At 40.1% G+C, this 15,766-nt stretch overlaps 1 protein-coding gene across 3 annotated transcripts in view; it reads left to right on the forward strand.

Annotated features, from left to right (window-relative positions):
* Window positions 1-15,766, forward strand: part of Fam19a1 (family with sequence similarity 19 member A1, C-C motif chemokine like) — a 535,663-nt gene that overhangs the window by 268,237 nt on the left and 251,660 nt on the right. For 2 of the 3 annotated variants that reach the window (XM_026788273.1, XM_026788274.1), the window contains one exon: window positions 2,215-2,298. The exons of the other annotated variant lie outside the window; for it this stretch is intronic. In XM_026788273.1, coding sequence (XP_026644074.1) covers window positions 2,215-2,298 — 84 coding nt within the window. The remainder of the gene's footprint in view (window positions 1-2,214; window positions 2,299-15,766) is intronic. 3 annotated transcript variants of the gene reach the window in all.

Genomic DNA, 15,766 nt, shown 5'->3' on the forward strand with positions numbered 1-15,766 from the left:
CAGAGGGCAGGGAACCCTGACTGCTCTTTGGACTGGAGAGGGAGGGGGAGAGGAGTGGGGGAAGGGGAGAAGGGTGGGAGGAGGGGAGAAGGGTGGGAGGAGGGGGAGGGAAATGGGAGGCTGGGAGGAGGCGGAAACTTGTTTTTGTTTTCCTTTTCTCAATAAAAAAAAAAAGAAAAAAAATAAAGTAGTCAAGTGTGGTATACACCTTTAATCCCAGCACTTGGGAGGTAGAGGCAAGCAGATCTCAGTGATTTTTAGGCCAGCCTGGTCTACAAAGTGAGGTCCAGGACAGCCAAAGATACACAGAGAACCATTTTCTCAAAAAAATTAAAAAATAAAAATAAAGAAATAGAGTAAAAGGAGCCATGTAAAGATGGAAAATATGCAAAGAATTTGTATATATTGTGTTGTCTTTGAATTGTTTGACTGCTGAGGAAGGAACAACAGCTACTAAAAGACATTTGATTATAAATGCCACTGGATTAATCCAACCTATATATTTTGAAAATGCCTTGACTTTAAAATTTAAGTCAAAAGGTATGTTACTTTGGAGAAGTGGTTTTGCTTTTGTTTCTACAGAAAAATGAGAGGCTGTGGATTTATTCTGGGTTAAGAAAGATCAAGTTTAATCAGGGAAGACTCCCCCCCCGCCCGAAAAATCTCCAATGGGAACAGATGGCCCAGGTGATTCAACATTTCACAGTACCTCTGTTGAAGTTTCCTCTGAGTTTAACATCCAGAACAACCTCAAGACTGCTAGCTGAGATGATTCAGCCTCACAAAATACTCAAGTTAGGACTTGATTATAATCCTAAATTTTCCTTGGGCCCACATAAGAATATCAACACCCTCAATCAGCATGAAGTAGCCTAGAAAACTATGCCCACATTCCCAAAACATGGATTATGAATGTTGATCTTTGCTTAGAGTGTTGATTACAAGTTGTTATAGATAGTGGTCAGGAAATAAGCCAAACAAAGGAGATTTGATTTGGAGTTCTTCTTTTGAAAAGAGAAAAGGGAGAAATGCTATGGGAAAATGCTCTTGTATACTGTAAAGATTTGTCACTCGTAATACTTTAATAAAACACTGATTGTCCAGTAGCCAGACAGGAAGTATAGGCAGAGATACCAGACTAAGAGAATTTTGGGAAGAGAAAAGGCAGAGATGTAGCTGAAAGACAGATGCAAAGGAAATAACATGAGAATGCCTTGCTGAGAAAAAGTACCAAGCCATGTGACTAAAAATAGACAAGAATTGTGGGTTAATTTAAGTTGTAAGAGCTAGTCAATAATTAACCTGAGCCAATGAGCTAAACAGTTTATAATTAATATAAGGTTCTGTGTGTTTCTTTGTGACTGAATGGCTGCTGGACCAGATGGGCAGAAACTTCCATCTACAACTTTGGCTTTACTAACCTCTTCCTCATCCAGCTTGAATCTGTAGTAATATAGCCCCAGACAAAATTTTTTTACTATCAGGCTCAGGTACTGGGATCCAGCCTGCAGTTTGTAAATGCTTGTAATGAAATTCCATAATACAGGGAGCTCCTTTGTTATAGTTTAGACCCTGATTCTGCATAGCTGGTAATGAACTATTCCATTTTTGCATATACTGGAAAATGTATAAAGTATTAACTGATGACTTCAAAAGTTTAAAACTTAAATCTGCTTATAGTTACACATGTATTTACATGAATTGTTTAGATCGAATTCTTTTGTGAACATTAGGAGTTATATATAAAGCGACCATTCTTAATTGGTCTGAACTAGTGAGGTTTTAAATTAAGCATAATACCTTTGGAGTACTGTGTCTCATGACTTTTTACTCCTTGAAATTGTTTGTTAGTTAATTATGATTATCATTATGACATCTAGTTAAACTGCCATATTAAAAACTACTTTAGGAGTTAAAGTAATTTATCTAATACCACAAATTGAGTTTGAAACCAAAAACTGTCATTTATATTTTGCCTACTTAAGTGCTGTTGGTGAGAATTGAGTGCATACATATAAACTGAAATTCTGATGTAGACAGCACAGTGTTTCTCACTATCTGTGTTGTCTGTAACACTTAGCATATGGTGACTGATGAGTAACTGTGAGATGTATAAGCATGCGTATTGAAGGAAGTGTGATAAAATAAGCTAGTTTTCCCATTTGCTATTTCCTTGGGAGCATTCTGAGTTGATATTTCTCTTCCTACCCACAGAGGGGAGAAACACATCAATTTTGCCCGGATGGATTATGGGACTCTTTTCTTGTCAGATTCCCCGGATTCTGTCCGACAATGAAAGTGAGCTACAGATTTCATTCTTGGTGTAAACTTAAGAGTTTGGAGAGGTCTTACTTAAAGGAATAAAGTCAGCTTAACTTATTTTAAGTAAGAATTATCCAAGAAACAGAGAATTCCACAGATCAGCAAGCCACTCCCCAGTTAACAGCATGGATATTGTTTCAGTATGGTTACCAGTAACTGATGTGGCAATTCTGAGAATATATTCACATGTTCCAGTTACACTTGAGTTTATTTTTGGGTGAGTGTTTTATGTATCTGAGGGTTTATGAGTGTTTTATGTGCATGTTTGTTCACACTCAACACACAGCTTAACTATCCACCCACCACAGTAGAAAACAATATATCATAACCACAAGTTACCTGAGCTGTTCCTTCAAAGCTGTACCCTGCCCACCCAACCTCCAACAATTATGAATCTTTCTTTATATAACCATATTATTCTACAAAGATTATATAAATAGATTCATACACTATGTAACCTGTTGAAACAGCCTTTCTTCAAGAATCAAAAATTATGTGGGGCTCATTCAAGTTGTAGATAGAACATTCTCTTTTATTTCTGTCAATTATCATAAATACAATCATGATCAGTGTTGCCACTGACCCAATGAGAAACATTGGGGCAGCTGCCGGTTTTTGATTATTATGAATTATGATACCAAGAACAAGCTTAGGAAAATATTTAAATTAAAATTTCTGAGTCATATTGTAAGTATAGTTTAGGCTTTTAGAGAAATTTCCAGACTTTTGTTGAGAGTGCCCAGCTCTGACTCATGTTAGAGTTCCAAATGTAATGGGAGACTCATCCAGGCTGTTGGCATCCTCACCAACATTTGATGTGGTGATGTTTTCCAACTCAAACATCCTGATAGGTGTGAAATTCCACAACTGTTTTAACTTTCACTTTCCCAATGATGTTGAGCATTTTCTTAATGTGCTGATTAACCACTAATGTATCTTTTCCAGAGAAATATATCTGGAAAACTTTTGTCCATTTTTACAACTAGCTTCTTTTGAATGTTGAGTTTTGAGCAATCTGATTCTAGATTTAAATCTATCGCCACATATATAATTTAAAATGCTTTCATTCCATTTCTAGTTAATGCTTTTTATACTCATAAGGGTTGTTTTTTTTTTCAGAGCAATAGATACTAATATTGAAAAGGAAAAGTTATCAGCTCTTTTTATGAGTTTTGCTTTTATCTCTAAATATTCTTTGACTGGAAGTGGGTTATGGGGATTTCCCCCTCTCTTCTCTTGAAATTTTTACTGTTTTATATTTTAGACCCAAGTCCATCATTTCTCTTCAGTCTCTGTGTGGCGTGGTGTGTTTAAGGTGCCTCTGTCTTTCTCTTTGTGTGCATGTGTACATGTGTGCACAGTACACTTTACCAGGCCAGAGTATATGATGGCTGTGTCTTCTCTATCAGTTTCTGCCTTACTTCCTTGAGACAGGTATCTCACTGAAAGAGAAACCTGCCTTTTCGTCTGGTGTTACTGAGTAGGAAGCTCTCAGTATCTGCTTGTCTCTGACTCTCAATGCAGGGACTACAGATAGGTACACCCAGGCTCAGCCTTTTAGGCAGGTGCAGTGTATCTGCCCTCAGGTCCTCACACTTGCAAAGAAAGTACTCTTACCTCCTGAACCATATGACCATCCCTTTAGTCAATTATTTAGAAGGATGTGTAGTTTGTGTTTAGGGTTGTTTCTGTTGCCTCAAGATGTCCAATTGCTCCAACATAATTATTAACAGGACTATTCCTCATCCATTGAATTACAGCATTTTTTAAACATATATAGTGTTTTTATAAATATGTGACGTGAATAATGTACTTAGGGATATTTAAGTATCTATTTATTCCTCACCCGGTGTATTACCAAATATCCCACCTGCATCACTACCCAAATACTTTGCAGGAAACAAAACATGTGGGTAGGATTACTGCCTTGCTGATAATAGTGTGAAACTACGTTTTGAAAAGATCAAGTGACTTTCCCAGTATCACAAAGTTCATGTGACACACATATAGGATCAGATTTATTGCGTGCATGCCCTAAAAGCCCACACTGTGTTTAATATGGACTTATCTCCCTGGTAAAGGAAGCGCAGAATGGGGCTTTCCTTTCTCAAACTCTCACGGACAGATCTTCAGGATAGATGATATCTTTGGCAGGCCTTTATAAAATGAATTTCTACATCTCAAGGATTCGGGAGGTTTGGGGAACTGATGATGATATTCAGCCAAATGCTGGCCATATTATCCATTGAGCAGCTTGGGAAACTAAGTGACAGCCTTCTCCCAGCATTAGTTGCTGACAATACACTCTGCCATGCCAGTACTTCCAGCCAAAGCATCCAGCAACACAGTTGATCCTTCTTACCGGGTGTCCATTTGATCAAATGAACAAAGGCCACAGAGCTAGGGATGCACTTCCTTATTTATCCACCCTCTAATTCCTTTTAAAGATCCTGATGGGTTATTTTCCTGGACATTAACCTGTAGTGATGATTTCTTTGTGATTTACATGTTGCTCCTGCAATTTACATATATTCTTAATGTGCCTCTTCTCATTTCATGGAGCCTTGCTTAGCTATTGCATCCTAAAGCAAAGTGCACAAAAGGGTCACCTGGTACCATCTGGTGCTTAAAGGAGGACTGCTAGGCCCCTTTTATTTTAACCATAGTTTATTTCACAAACGTCTGATACTTGCTCACCTTTTGCAAATAGAAAATCTTACGGACAGAGCAGGAATCAGAAGATGAATTGCCTTGCTTCCTTTCCTGATTACCTCTCGAATGACCTTGAACAGCCTCCCACCTGAAACCTGCCGATCCTGAGAGTGCAGATCATAGAGAAAAATAAATGCTTTGCTCTTTAAGGTTAGCCTTTATTGTTTCCTTGTTTTATGAAATGCATGGGCTGGTTTTCTGGAGGAAAGAGAAAGGATGCTGAGCCTTTAAGTAATGACCCATCAGAACTAGCTACATAGGTAAAGTCAATGTGACACAGAACAGTCTCCAGTAATGAAAGCTCTCCAAGGACAGGCAGCTTAAGCGTGTTGTTCCCTGTTTCATCTCCAGAATCATCCACCACATCTGGTACTCGCCTCTGTCTGCTATTCTGATCCCATTTCTATACCACCATATAGAACTTGCAGTCCAGTGAAGTCTGTCCGGTGTGCCCTAGAACTTGCTACAGTTCAAGTCTAAAATATCCCATATAGGCTCAGGATTTGAGCCCTTGGCCCCAACTTATTATGCTGTTTTTAAGGCTACAAATCCTTAAAGGGACGTAGGTGACTAGGGCAGGTCTTAAGAGGCTGCCTTACCTCAGGTTCTAGGCCCATTTCTCTGCTCCCTGGAGTAGCCACAAACTCCAGCTACCAGGCCTGAACCACTCCCATGGCCATGCCTTCCCACCACACTGGACTGAGAACATTTGGAACCATGTTCCAAAATAAGAATTTCATCCCATAAATTGCTTCTCTTGGGTATTTTGGAAATGCAACGGGAAAAGCAACACAGAATCTTCCATGCATCCCCAAGGAGCGATCCCTCGCTCTGGTGATCTAGTACCTACATTGTGGCCAAACATTTCCCATGGTCACAACCTTTGTGAGGAAGCATGCGAGATTAAGATTCAATGAATATTAGATGATCTTAGTTCATCTGTTTCCTTCTTTTCGTCTCAACTTTCTTTCTGTCATTTGAAGAAGTAATTCTAAAACTCTCTGGTCTGCTGTACCTACAGTGGAATAGTGAAATGGTCTTTTCCACTTGTGAAGCTCTGCCCTCAGTTTAGGAGTGTTCTCACCACCGACGCTACAGTTCCGTGTCTGCTCAGACTGGCTGCTCAACCCACTTAAATAATAACCAGCATAGAAAATGATGAAAATGGAAAAGACTTCATCTGTCCCACATGTGAAGAAAGACAAGCTAATCTGAGGATTTAGAAGCCTGCTAAAGATCTGATGTCAAGTTGGCTGCTTGAGGCCAAGACCTAGTTCTGCCGCTTATGGAAAATCTTCGTGTGTCCGTTTCTGTCACTTAAGTGCTGCAGGGTGATTCTTTTTACATTTCTCACCTTCATTTTTTCTCTTTTATTACATTAATTTATTTACTTATCATTTATGTGTGCTTGTACACAGATGTGTGCCACACTAGTGAGAAGCTCAGAGGGAAAGTGGTAGGAAGCTGTTCTCTACTTCTACATTATGGGTCGTAGGAATTGAACTCAGGTCCTCAAATTTAGCAGCAAGTACACTTACCTCCTGAGCCATCTCTTTGAAGCTGATTATCTCCTGGGGTTGACTGAAAATAAGAAAAAAAATATTATAAGAAATGACCCACAATATACCTGGTTCATAGAAAACATCCGTAAATATGAATTAACATGTTGCCATTATTTCCGCTTTAAGAAAACCTGTCAAGGACAGTTGAATCTCTCCTTTCTTATTTCCCGACTCTTAATCCAGGAATATGATTAGAAACAAGAAATTCTATTGCCCTGAAATATACCTGAAATATTCTTTCAGTTATAACTTAGACTTTTCTTTTGTATACATCCTTTGAAGAAATCTGTTTTTCTTAGAATTTTCCAATTCTTTCTCCTCTTGCTTTAAAAAAAAACATTATCATGTGCAATATTATTGTTTTTCTTGTCTCTAAATGTCATCAGAGCTAACACCTGTCTTAGTTCCAGCTCCGGTGGCTCCTGCAGGCTTGTCAGAGTCTGCGGCTTGTCAGATTCCCAGTGCTTTTTGCCTGAAGCCACCTCAAGTCCCTGGTGCCACAGGAATGGGAAGAGACTTGGAGGTGACAGGCTACTTAGTATCCATGCACTCAGGGGCCCAGAGTGCTACAGGGATATAAGAACAAGCATATTCCACCATTCCTTGCCACTACCCACCTTATTCTCATTTAGGTTTTCTAGTTTCCCTTCATTTTTATGAGTATTTTGCACTCAACAAGGATGTGAACACTGCACTGCCTAGGACAGAGGACCCTATGAGGTTTCAGCACAGTTCATGAACTGTGGCAGAGTGCGAAGGACAGAATGTCTCCACTGGGTCATAAGATCCCATGGCAGGCATCTTGGACTCTAGGCATTTAGTACTTTTCACTGAGCATGAATCACCCTGAGTATCCTGTTTCTAGAAATTCCATTTTGTTGGAATCACTTTGGAAAGGCGATATAAATGCCCAAGCTATAGTTTATACTAAACACAATTTGCGTATTAATTCAGTAGCAGCCTAAGTGGCATAGTTGGGAATGACCTCGTGCGGCATAACAAAGGCATTGGGTGTGGGAACGCTAAGATTTCCTTCAAGATACAGACTTTAAAAGTAGAGAGAGTTGCTTGTTTAAAAGAAAAGCATCTAAGAATCACAGCGCTCTGACACATTTTTCATATTAATTTCTAATAACTAGTTTTCAATGATTTATCTGCAAAATCAGAGACTGTGGCTCCTTGTTTTATAAATGTCAGAAATTCATAGTTTGGCAAATCCGAACCTCAGAAAGAACTGCTAAGTGGAGACCCTTGATGAAACAATGTAATTTCAGATCATTACTGGGGAGAAGGCTTCAGTCTGCCTTAGGCTTACTGTTTCTAGAAGAAAAATAAAATTATTGAGATGAGATTAAGAATAAGACAAATCACTTGGAGAGGGAATAATTTGTAAAATAACAAACAAACCAAGCCCTTGTGGCAAATATCCTGTGCTATGGTTTGGATACAAAATATCTGTGAGAAGGCTCCTGTGATTGCTTCCCAGATGGTTACACTCTTTTCAGAGGCTCTGGAACCTTAGGTGGTGGGATTAAGTTGGAGGAGAAGGAGTATCTTATTCTTGGCTCCTCTTCTGCTGTGTGTTCTGATTCCTGGGAGATAGCGTAAGGAGCTCCTTTGCCGTATGAGATACCTCTAGCACTTGGACTAAGGAACCATGCACTCAACCCTCAGACACCACAAGAAAAATAAATCCTTCCTCCAATTACACCATTTCTGTCATGTTCTTGGTCACCGTGATGCAAAATGTGTCATGACATTGGCAGAAAAGTTTCCCGGCTTCAGAGAGTCAGCTCAAATGCCTTCATCACTAAAGAAGTGACGAGAACAATCCAACTCAAATGCCTTAAGCATCAGGTGAGGGAACAAAGATATTGTCACCAGGACCTGATCTCTCTTGGTCCTTCCTAGCCATGGATTTGCTATCTGGTTAAACTAGCCTAGAGAGTTTCAGGTTTAAGCTCCCTGGTTCATCAATCTCCTTTGGAAAATCTTCCCTGTATGTTTCTTATAGCCACAGTGATCGGTTGTGGTCAGAACATCAGCCCCGAGAGTTTGAGATCTTCTCTTCGGCCCTTCCATCCAAAGACTCATGGACAGGAGAGGTATGATGTTCCAGAGCAACCTGAGAACAGTTGCACAGGCGGCAAGGCCAGTTTGGGAGTCTCCCACAACTGACCTGCCTGCCAACCTCTGGACTTGGAAGGCACAGAAAAGAGAAAGAAAAGCACCTCTAGGAACGAACATGGCCTAAAAGAAGATGAAAGAAAAGAATGCCCAGGAAATCCCCACTAAGGTGCTTTTTCCCATAGGAATTAAGACTGACAAAGGTAGAGAAGGCTCATCGAGTGGATATGGAGCCTGGACGAGACTAGTTGGGTATTTTGAGAATATCCAGAACCAGCTTAACATATACATCTTTGCTTACTGGAAATTGAAAAAGCTTGGTCCACCAATGCTCGATACATGGTTTGTTTTGGGTTTTGCTGTTTTTATTTTATTTTATTTTATTTTATGTATGAATGTCTTCCCTGCAGTATATATCTGTATCAAGCATGTGCTTGGTGCCCAGGAAAATCAGAAGGCTTTTCTGTAGTCCCAGGAATTGGATAACAGAGGACCGGGAGCCACCACATAGGTGGCTGAGAATCCAATACGGGCCTTTACAAGAGCAACAAGCACTCTTAATGGCTGAGCATTTATCCAGGCCTTCAATATCATGATTTGGGGGAACCAGAGCCAAGGGTAATATTTCTTCCACAGTGGTGTGGACCCTTGAACTCTTCCTCTTACCCATCTCTATTACATCTGGAGGGCAGCTCTGCTCTGTGTCCAGGCCTCCTCTCCCCATCTCTATTATATCCTGAGGGCAGCCCTACCCTGTGTGTTCAGGCCTCCTAAATATAAATCACCATGCTGTCTCTTTTCCAAAGGATGGCTGGCTCTAGGCCCGAAACATTGAAACAGTCGGTAACAACTTATCTTGCAGACTTTGAAATTCTCACCCACTCTTTCTTACAGATGACCGGCCTCTAAGGTGAAATAAAAACTGCTTGAATGGGGATGTGGACAGTAATTCACAAAAGGAAAGAAATTCTCTAGCCTAGTTGGGCAAGCCTAAGTGATCCCTTAATCATTTTTTTAGCAATTTCCTTCTTCCCCAGAGCCTGACCCTGCAGGACAAGGATCTATTTTCAAGTCAATTACTATTCATAAAGGCCATAATTACATAAAAAATCATAAAAGGGACCCCATTTCTCTTATTATGGTAATGTGATGGTAATTTTTGAAATAACTACAATTCATATGATAGAAATGGCAGTTGCTTTCTTTCAGCTTCTCATGGCTGTTAGTTTAATATCACACCATTCCCAAATCTCCGATGTATCCACAGAGCTGTGATAAATGGCGGCTGGTAGATAGTGTTTAAGCAAGAAAACAAACACAACAAATGATTAGTTCCTAATGCACCAATAGTAATCAGCTTCTCATTGGAATAGCATTCGAAGTTCCTCCCAAGAATTTGGAGGATGGATATGAGAGGGCAGGGGGTGGCTGTGGGTCAAGGCTGAAATCAGTTCACGGTTTCAGACACGACATTTCAATTCCTGACCCCATTGTAATATAGCATTTCCTTCATAACTGCTAAGATAAGACTATTTGATAAGTATGAGGAATGACTTCCCATCTCGTTTACATACCCTGCTAGAGTTTCTACTATTCTTGTGTCATTTTTCATTCCACTTACCCTTTTCTACCAACATTTAGGAAGTCATTTGTTTAGGTCAGGATACGGCTATGAAGGAAACAAAGGCTCTGTTTCAGTGGAGGCAAAGGACATGGGGAAGGATGAAGTGGAATTTAAAGAGAGAGCTGAATGAAGAGATGGAGATAGCTCAGGGGATAGTGTTTCCAGCATGGCCCCGGTCCTGGGCAGAGGTCCTGAGGAAGACGTGTTTGTGAGGACTAGATCATGGCTTCTCTGTGGGGAATACGCTGAAACAGAAGAGGGAACCAAGACCTTATAGAACAGCTAAAACCTGCATTTCTTCCTGAGGCTAAAGGAAAGCCACACAAGTGACCACAGAGAAGTAGCATGATTTACCTGCAGGGATACTGGAGCTACAGGGATGTAATTCAGTCTCAGATGTCAAAGATATAGAAGCCACACAGCTGGGATTCACACTAGGGTCTTTGAAGCTCCAAAGCCTTAACCATTTACTGTCATAGCCTAACTCTCATCCCTCAGCAGGCAACGCTAGGTGTGGCCTATCACTGGCTTTAAAAATAAGCTTAGCCTTCTAAACTTATGACTGTGCACTGAACTCACTTGACTGGCTTCCTATCCTCCTGTTCTAACTCTCCAGATTCACGGGTCCAGATAAATTATCCTTCTGAAATTCTCTCCATATTCCCTTCTTCTCTATTATCATGATGGTTCAAGGTCAAAGCCTCCTATACTGCATTTTCCTAAGTTTTCTGAACGTGTGGCAATCTAGTACCACCTTTTCAATCCATATTCAGTATTCCCCGATGTCTTAGTTTGACCACCTACAGTCTACATTCCCAGCCACATGTTCTTCTCTTTCTTTGTAGAGGCAGGTGGATGGTGGGAGATGCTACAAATTGAATTTAGGGCCAGGCAAGCACTCTACCACTGAACTATATACATGGCCTTCTTTTTGCATTTGATTTTGAGATGGGTTCTCATCGAATTGACCAATAGGGTTTAGAATCCACTGTTTACAGCCTTGTGCAGGTTCAGATTCTGACTTGACCCCTCTCTCACTCTGATGCTGACCAGTTGTTTAAAAGCTCTGTGAGTGCCTGTGAAAGGAAGGTGATAAGAACAACTACCTGGTTTTATGAGTGTAATGGTTAACTGGACAAACACACACAAAACCTTTTAAAGAAATAGCTGGGCATTTGGGCAGCACAAATTGGGCTTGATGTATTTGTTGTTTTCCTTTTGGGCACAGGGAACAGAAGGGTGGGACAGTGGACTTGTAAGAAGTAGGAAGTAGGTGTGATCAGGATGCATTGTATAACATTTCCAAATAATTAATAAAAGTACTGTTTGGTAAAAAAAAAAGCACAATAAAGTTTACTTTTTGAAGTCCTATTTCAAATGACACAGCACATGCGTTTAGACCTACTGAATAATGAGTGTCCTTACTAAGTGTCATTGCTCATAAAACTGAATATGCCTTTACAATCCCCATTCTTTGCCCTTCTCGAAAGCCCATCCCATCTTCTGTGATAATTGAACGGCACCTGCCTCTTAAGGCTTTCTTGAAATTCCATCCATCTGGGAGTCCATCACAGTGATTCTTCTAGACATCAGTTTCTAGTCCTCTCCATTCCTGTAGCTCTGCTGCTGTGCACCACTTCTGTTGTACACACCGCTGTTTACGTGTCTGTGCTGAGCCTTCATCTCTTCCACCAGACAGCAGCGCTCTAATGAGAAGGAAGGTAGGTAATGATTGGATCAAGCTTCAACTTTCTGGCCCAGAGTCAGCAACATGCTATGCTGGGCAGTATTTATTTTATGGAAGTCCATGGAGGAATTGAAATATTATGCTTTTCTTGGCCAACAACACTAAGCTAAAAGGTGGATTTCTCTCCTATCAGTAGAAGATGGAAATGGGTAGCCAGCTTTAATAGCAGGGTTCGTACGTCAAAACACCTTATTCATCATTGGCATATAGGTTGTTGATGACTGAAGGTCAATGAGACGTTAGTTGTAGTTGCAAGGTCTTTCCTTTGTCACAAATGTGTTTTGACTTCGCACTCTGTCTTAGCTTCTACCTTGCAAAACTCCAGATTCACTTGGAAAATCTACAGAAATGACTGGGGAATCAGTTTCCTTGTACTTATAAAATTTATCAAAATTACTAAACATATACATAAAATTTGTAGGGTTCATACAAACATTGGTCTCTAATATGGATAAAAGACAAAATACAAGAATTATAATATATATATGGGATGGAAACTAATAATTGAAAAAGCATGAAAATCAATTCCATTAATATTTAGCCACCGAATAAGGATAAGAGAAAGTAAAACATTCCAATATTCATCTACACTAATACCAACTTAAATTTGCCTTAAATGCAGTCAAATCTCATATCTTTTTTTAACCCAAAAAGACTTTTTTTAAAAAAATAATTTGTACTTCAGAAGCAAAATACTTTTCTATCTGTCTTTCAGTGTGGGGAGGGAAGCTATAAGCACTGAAGCCACTTTCTAAATAGCTCTGCTGGGACCTAGTCCAATAAGAAGCAGTGAGATCTTCTAAGGACATCACTACCTCAGCAAAGGAAAGCTGGGGGTGGGGTAGGGATGTTACAAATTGCTGTAGTTCTCTACAGAAGGCATCATGCCAAAAATGAGCCTCAGTATTCTGTGAGGGACCATCTAGGACAGTCCTGCTTTTCCAAAGGACAATGGAGTACTGTGATTGTTAGATTCTAACATGTCAAATTAACCATGGCAGTAGCAAGCCAAGAACACATTGCCAGGTTCCTCAATGCAATGGCTGAAACAGTGCCACTGGAAGTGGCAACTATTTGGCCTCATTCAAAATGGTGGGGAGGAAATGAATTTTGTAATGAATTGCTTGTCACTCAAACAATATCTGGTTTACAACAGGAAACAAACCATTCCTACGAGTAGCCACTGTGCCAAAGGGGAAGAAATCAATCAAACAGTTGCTAGCACAACAGATGAAATGTCTTCATTCATCTTCAAGTCATATACAGCCTCACTCGGTTGGATCAAATTGGAAGGATCCAGTCTGAGAAATATGAATGGATAAAGATGGAATCAAGAGCACCCTTTTGTTCTCAGTGAGCTTTCATTAATGTAATTCTTTTTCTCTTATTAAATTTAGCTTACAAACTTATATTTATAAATATGGTTTACTTGCCATTTTAAGGAGAACATTATGTATTTTACATTCATTGGTCCCGTTCTGTCAACATTAATCACTAAGTTTAGATTATAAAAAATAAATCTACCAATTCTAGTATTTTGCCAAGAAACTTTTAAAAATGAGGACTTTGTGTCAGGTCTTTGTAACATCCCCAATCACCTTCATATCTCACCCCTTTGTTTCTTCTTTTTCTTGGAGATAATTACTGTCCTCATGCCCATCTGGGAATTAGAAGTGTCTGTGATCACAGGCCAGGGAATCACTGAAAGAAAATTGAAGCCCATGTTACAATCCTTTAGACTTCTACAGTTTTTCTGATTTGTTCAGCTTCTGGTCTGGTTTGTGAGATAATGATTTATCTGTTTAAAAGCCCCTGAACTGCTTGGGATTTGAGCCTTTCGGAAGATATTGACTAGCATGTCTACGAAGAGAAAGAGGGTGGTTGGCAACTGGCCACTTCTTGTGGCTGACAGCTGGAAAATCTGTAACCACCAGAGACCTTGTTTTCATGAGCATTTATATGTAAATAACCAAAGTATGGATCAAAGAATCAATTTACTGGTGAATAAATTTCTTAATGAGTCCTCTTATTAACAATTGTTCTGCCTCATAATCCTACCTCTAATATCTGTAGGATAAATTATTTGTCAAAGACAGAAAATTGTATTACAATGTCTCCCAATAGTAGGATCTAAGATAAGGCCTCTAAACTGAAGCATTGCTACTGTCCTTTCTGGTTATAATAGGATAAAACAATGTTTCACTCTTAGTCTTTGATGACCCTGACAAGGGGCCCTGCTGACCATCGCTGAACAATATCTACATTTTCTATCTCCACAGTGCCAGCTCAGAAACTCCCCTTTTCAGCCACAAGGGACATGGTACACTTTGCTGCAAGGGGTCTCACAAATAAAAACGTCCTTATTTCTGGGTTTTGTCATGGTTGTTCAGAGCAAGCATACTATCTGTGGGACTAAGGACTTGACTATGCTCTCTACCCTGTCTGTGTCTCCATTGTCATCTGCACAACGTCGCAGTCATGATACCTAGCTCCTGGCATTGCAGTGCAAAGTTGTATTTTGATCTGTGACTGCTTTTAACAGTGTCTGTGAGGTGTCATTTTTTTCCATAAATTGTAGTTTTCTTTCTTACAAGATTCTCAGTTGACCATCCTGAGAGATAAAGATGCCACTGAGAGCATTTTGCCTGCAAATTGTAATTGGAATGTTTAAAAATGTGTGATCACGTGCGAACCCTAATTTGCATGGCCAAGGCATTGTGCGCCACATCTCTGGGACACTGGAAAGTCAGGAGAAAATGTGAGCCTGTGGTGAGAGGAATGAGGGTCACTTAGGCAATGGAAGAAGTATGTGGCTCCACATTTGCCAAGGCAATGTGTCCACTCTGTTCTTCAGCTGCCCTATCTCTATCCAGAACCTTTCCAATGACCACAGTAACCAGTTTCTTACATCTTCGTTTCATTCCGGTGCTCACACCACAGTCGGTGTGCTATTTCATGACAATATCCCGTATCTTGTCACTCCTGTGGTTAGCACCATTCAAGGGATAAGAAGATAGCATCAAAGCATCAGGCTCCTGATCCCCGTTCTGGCTTCATCTCACGTCCCCATTTGTTTGTATGGGTCTGTGTTTTCAGGCCTCCTCCCTGGTCCTCAAACACATGAGGCCCATTCCAGCCTCAGGGAATTTGCACATGCTGTTCCAGATCTGGCACGCTCTGTTTGCTCTTCCTAGGCAGCATGTCCATGAAGCCTCTTCATGCCACCCCAATAGTTAGCTTCCCTCATCTGTTTTCAAGTATAGCATAATCATTATTTCCTTGGCATGACCTATTGCTCAAAAGATAATTAAGTCCATGGACTCAGAGACTGTAGTCTCTCTTTTTGGCCTCACCTACGTACCTTAACTCCTAGGAGATCGCCTCAAGCATGGCTAGTGCTCAGGCAGTAGCTGAGGAACCAGAGGATAATCCATCAGATGAACACTTAATTCAATAAGCACCAGAGTAAACACACAGTAGCCTGCACTGTGTGCTTAAAGTATTCTCTCTCAAATAAGGTGCATTCTTTCTTTTTTTTTTTCAAAACATGAAGCTGTATTATGACTATTCTATTCAACTTAGTGGTTGCCATGGTGAACCTGAGTGTTCAGAGAATAATTAATATCTCCATCTGATATGCACATGAAAATGCAAGTTAAAATCCCACAGGAC

Source organism: Microtus ochrogaster, unplaced genomic scaffold (genome assembly GCF_000317375.1).
Source record: "Microtus ochrogaster isolate Prairie Vole_2 unplaced genomic scaffold, MicOch1.0 UNK1, whole genome shotgun sequence".
Lineage (NCBI taxonomy): Eukaryota > Metazoa > Chordata > Mammalia > Rodentia > Cricetidae > Microtus > Microtus ochrogaster.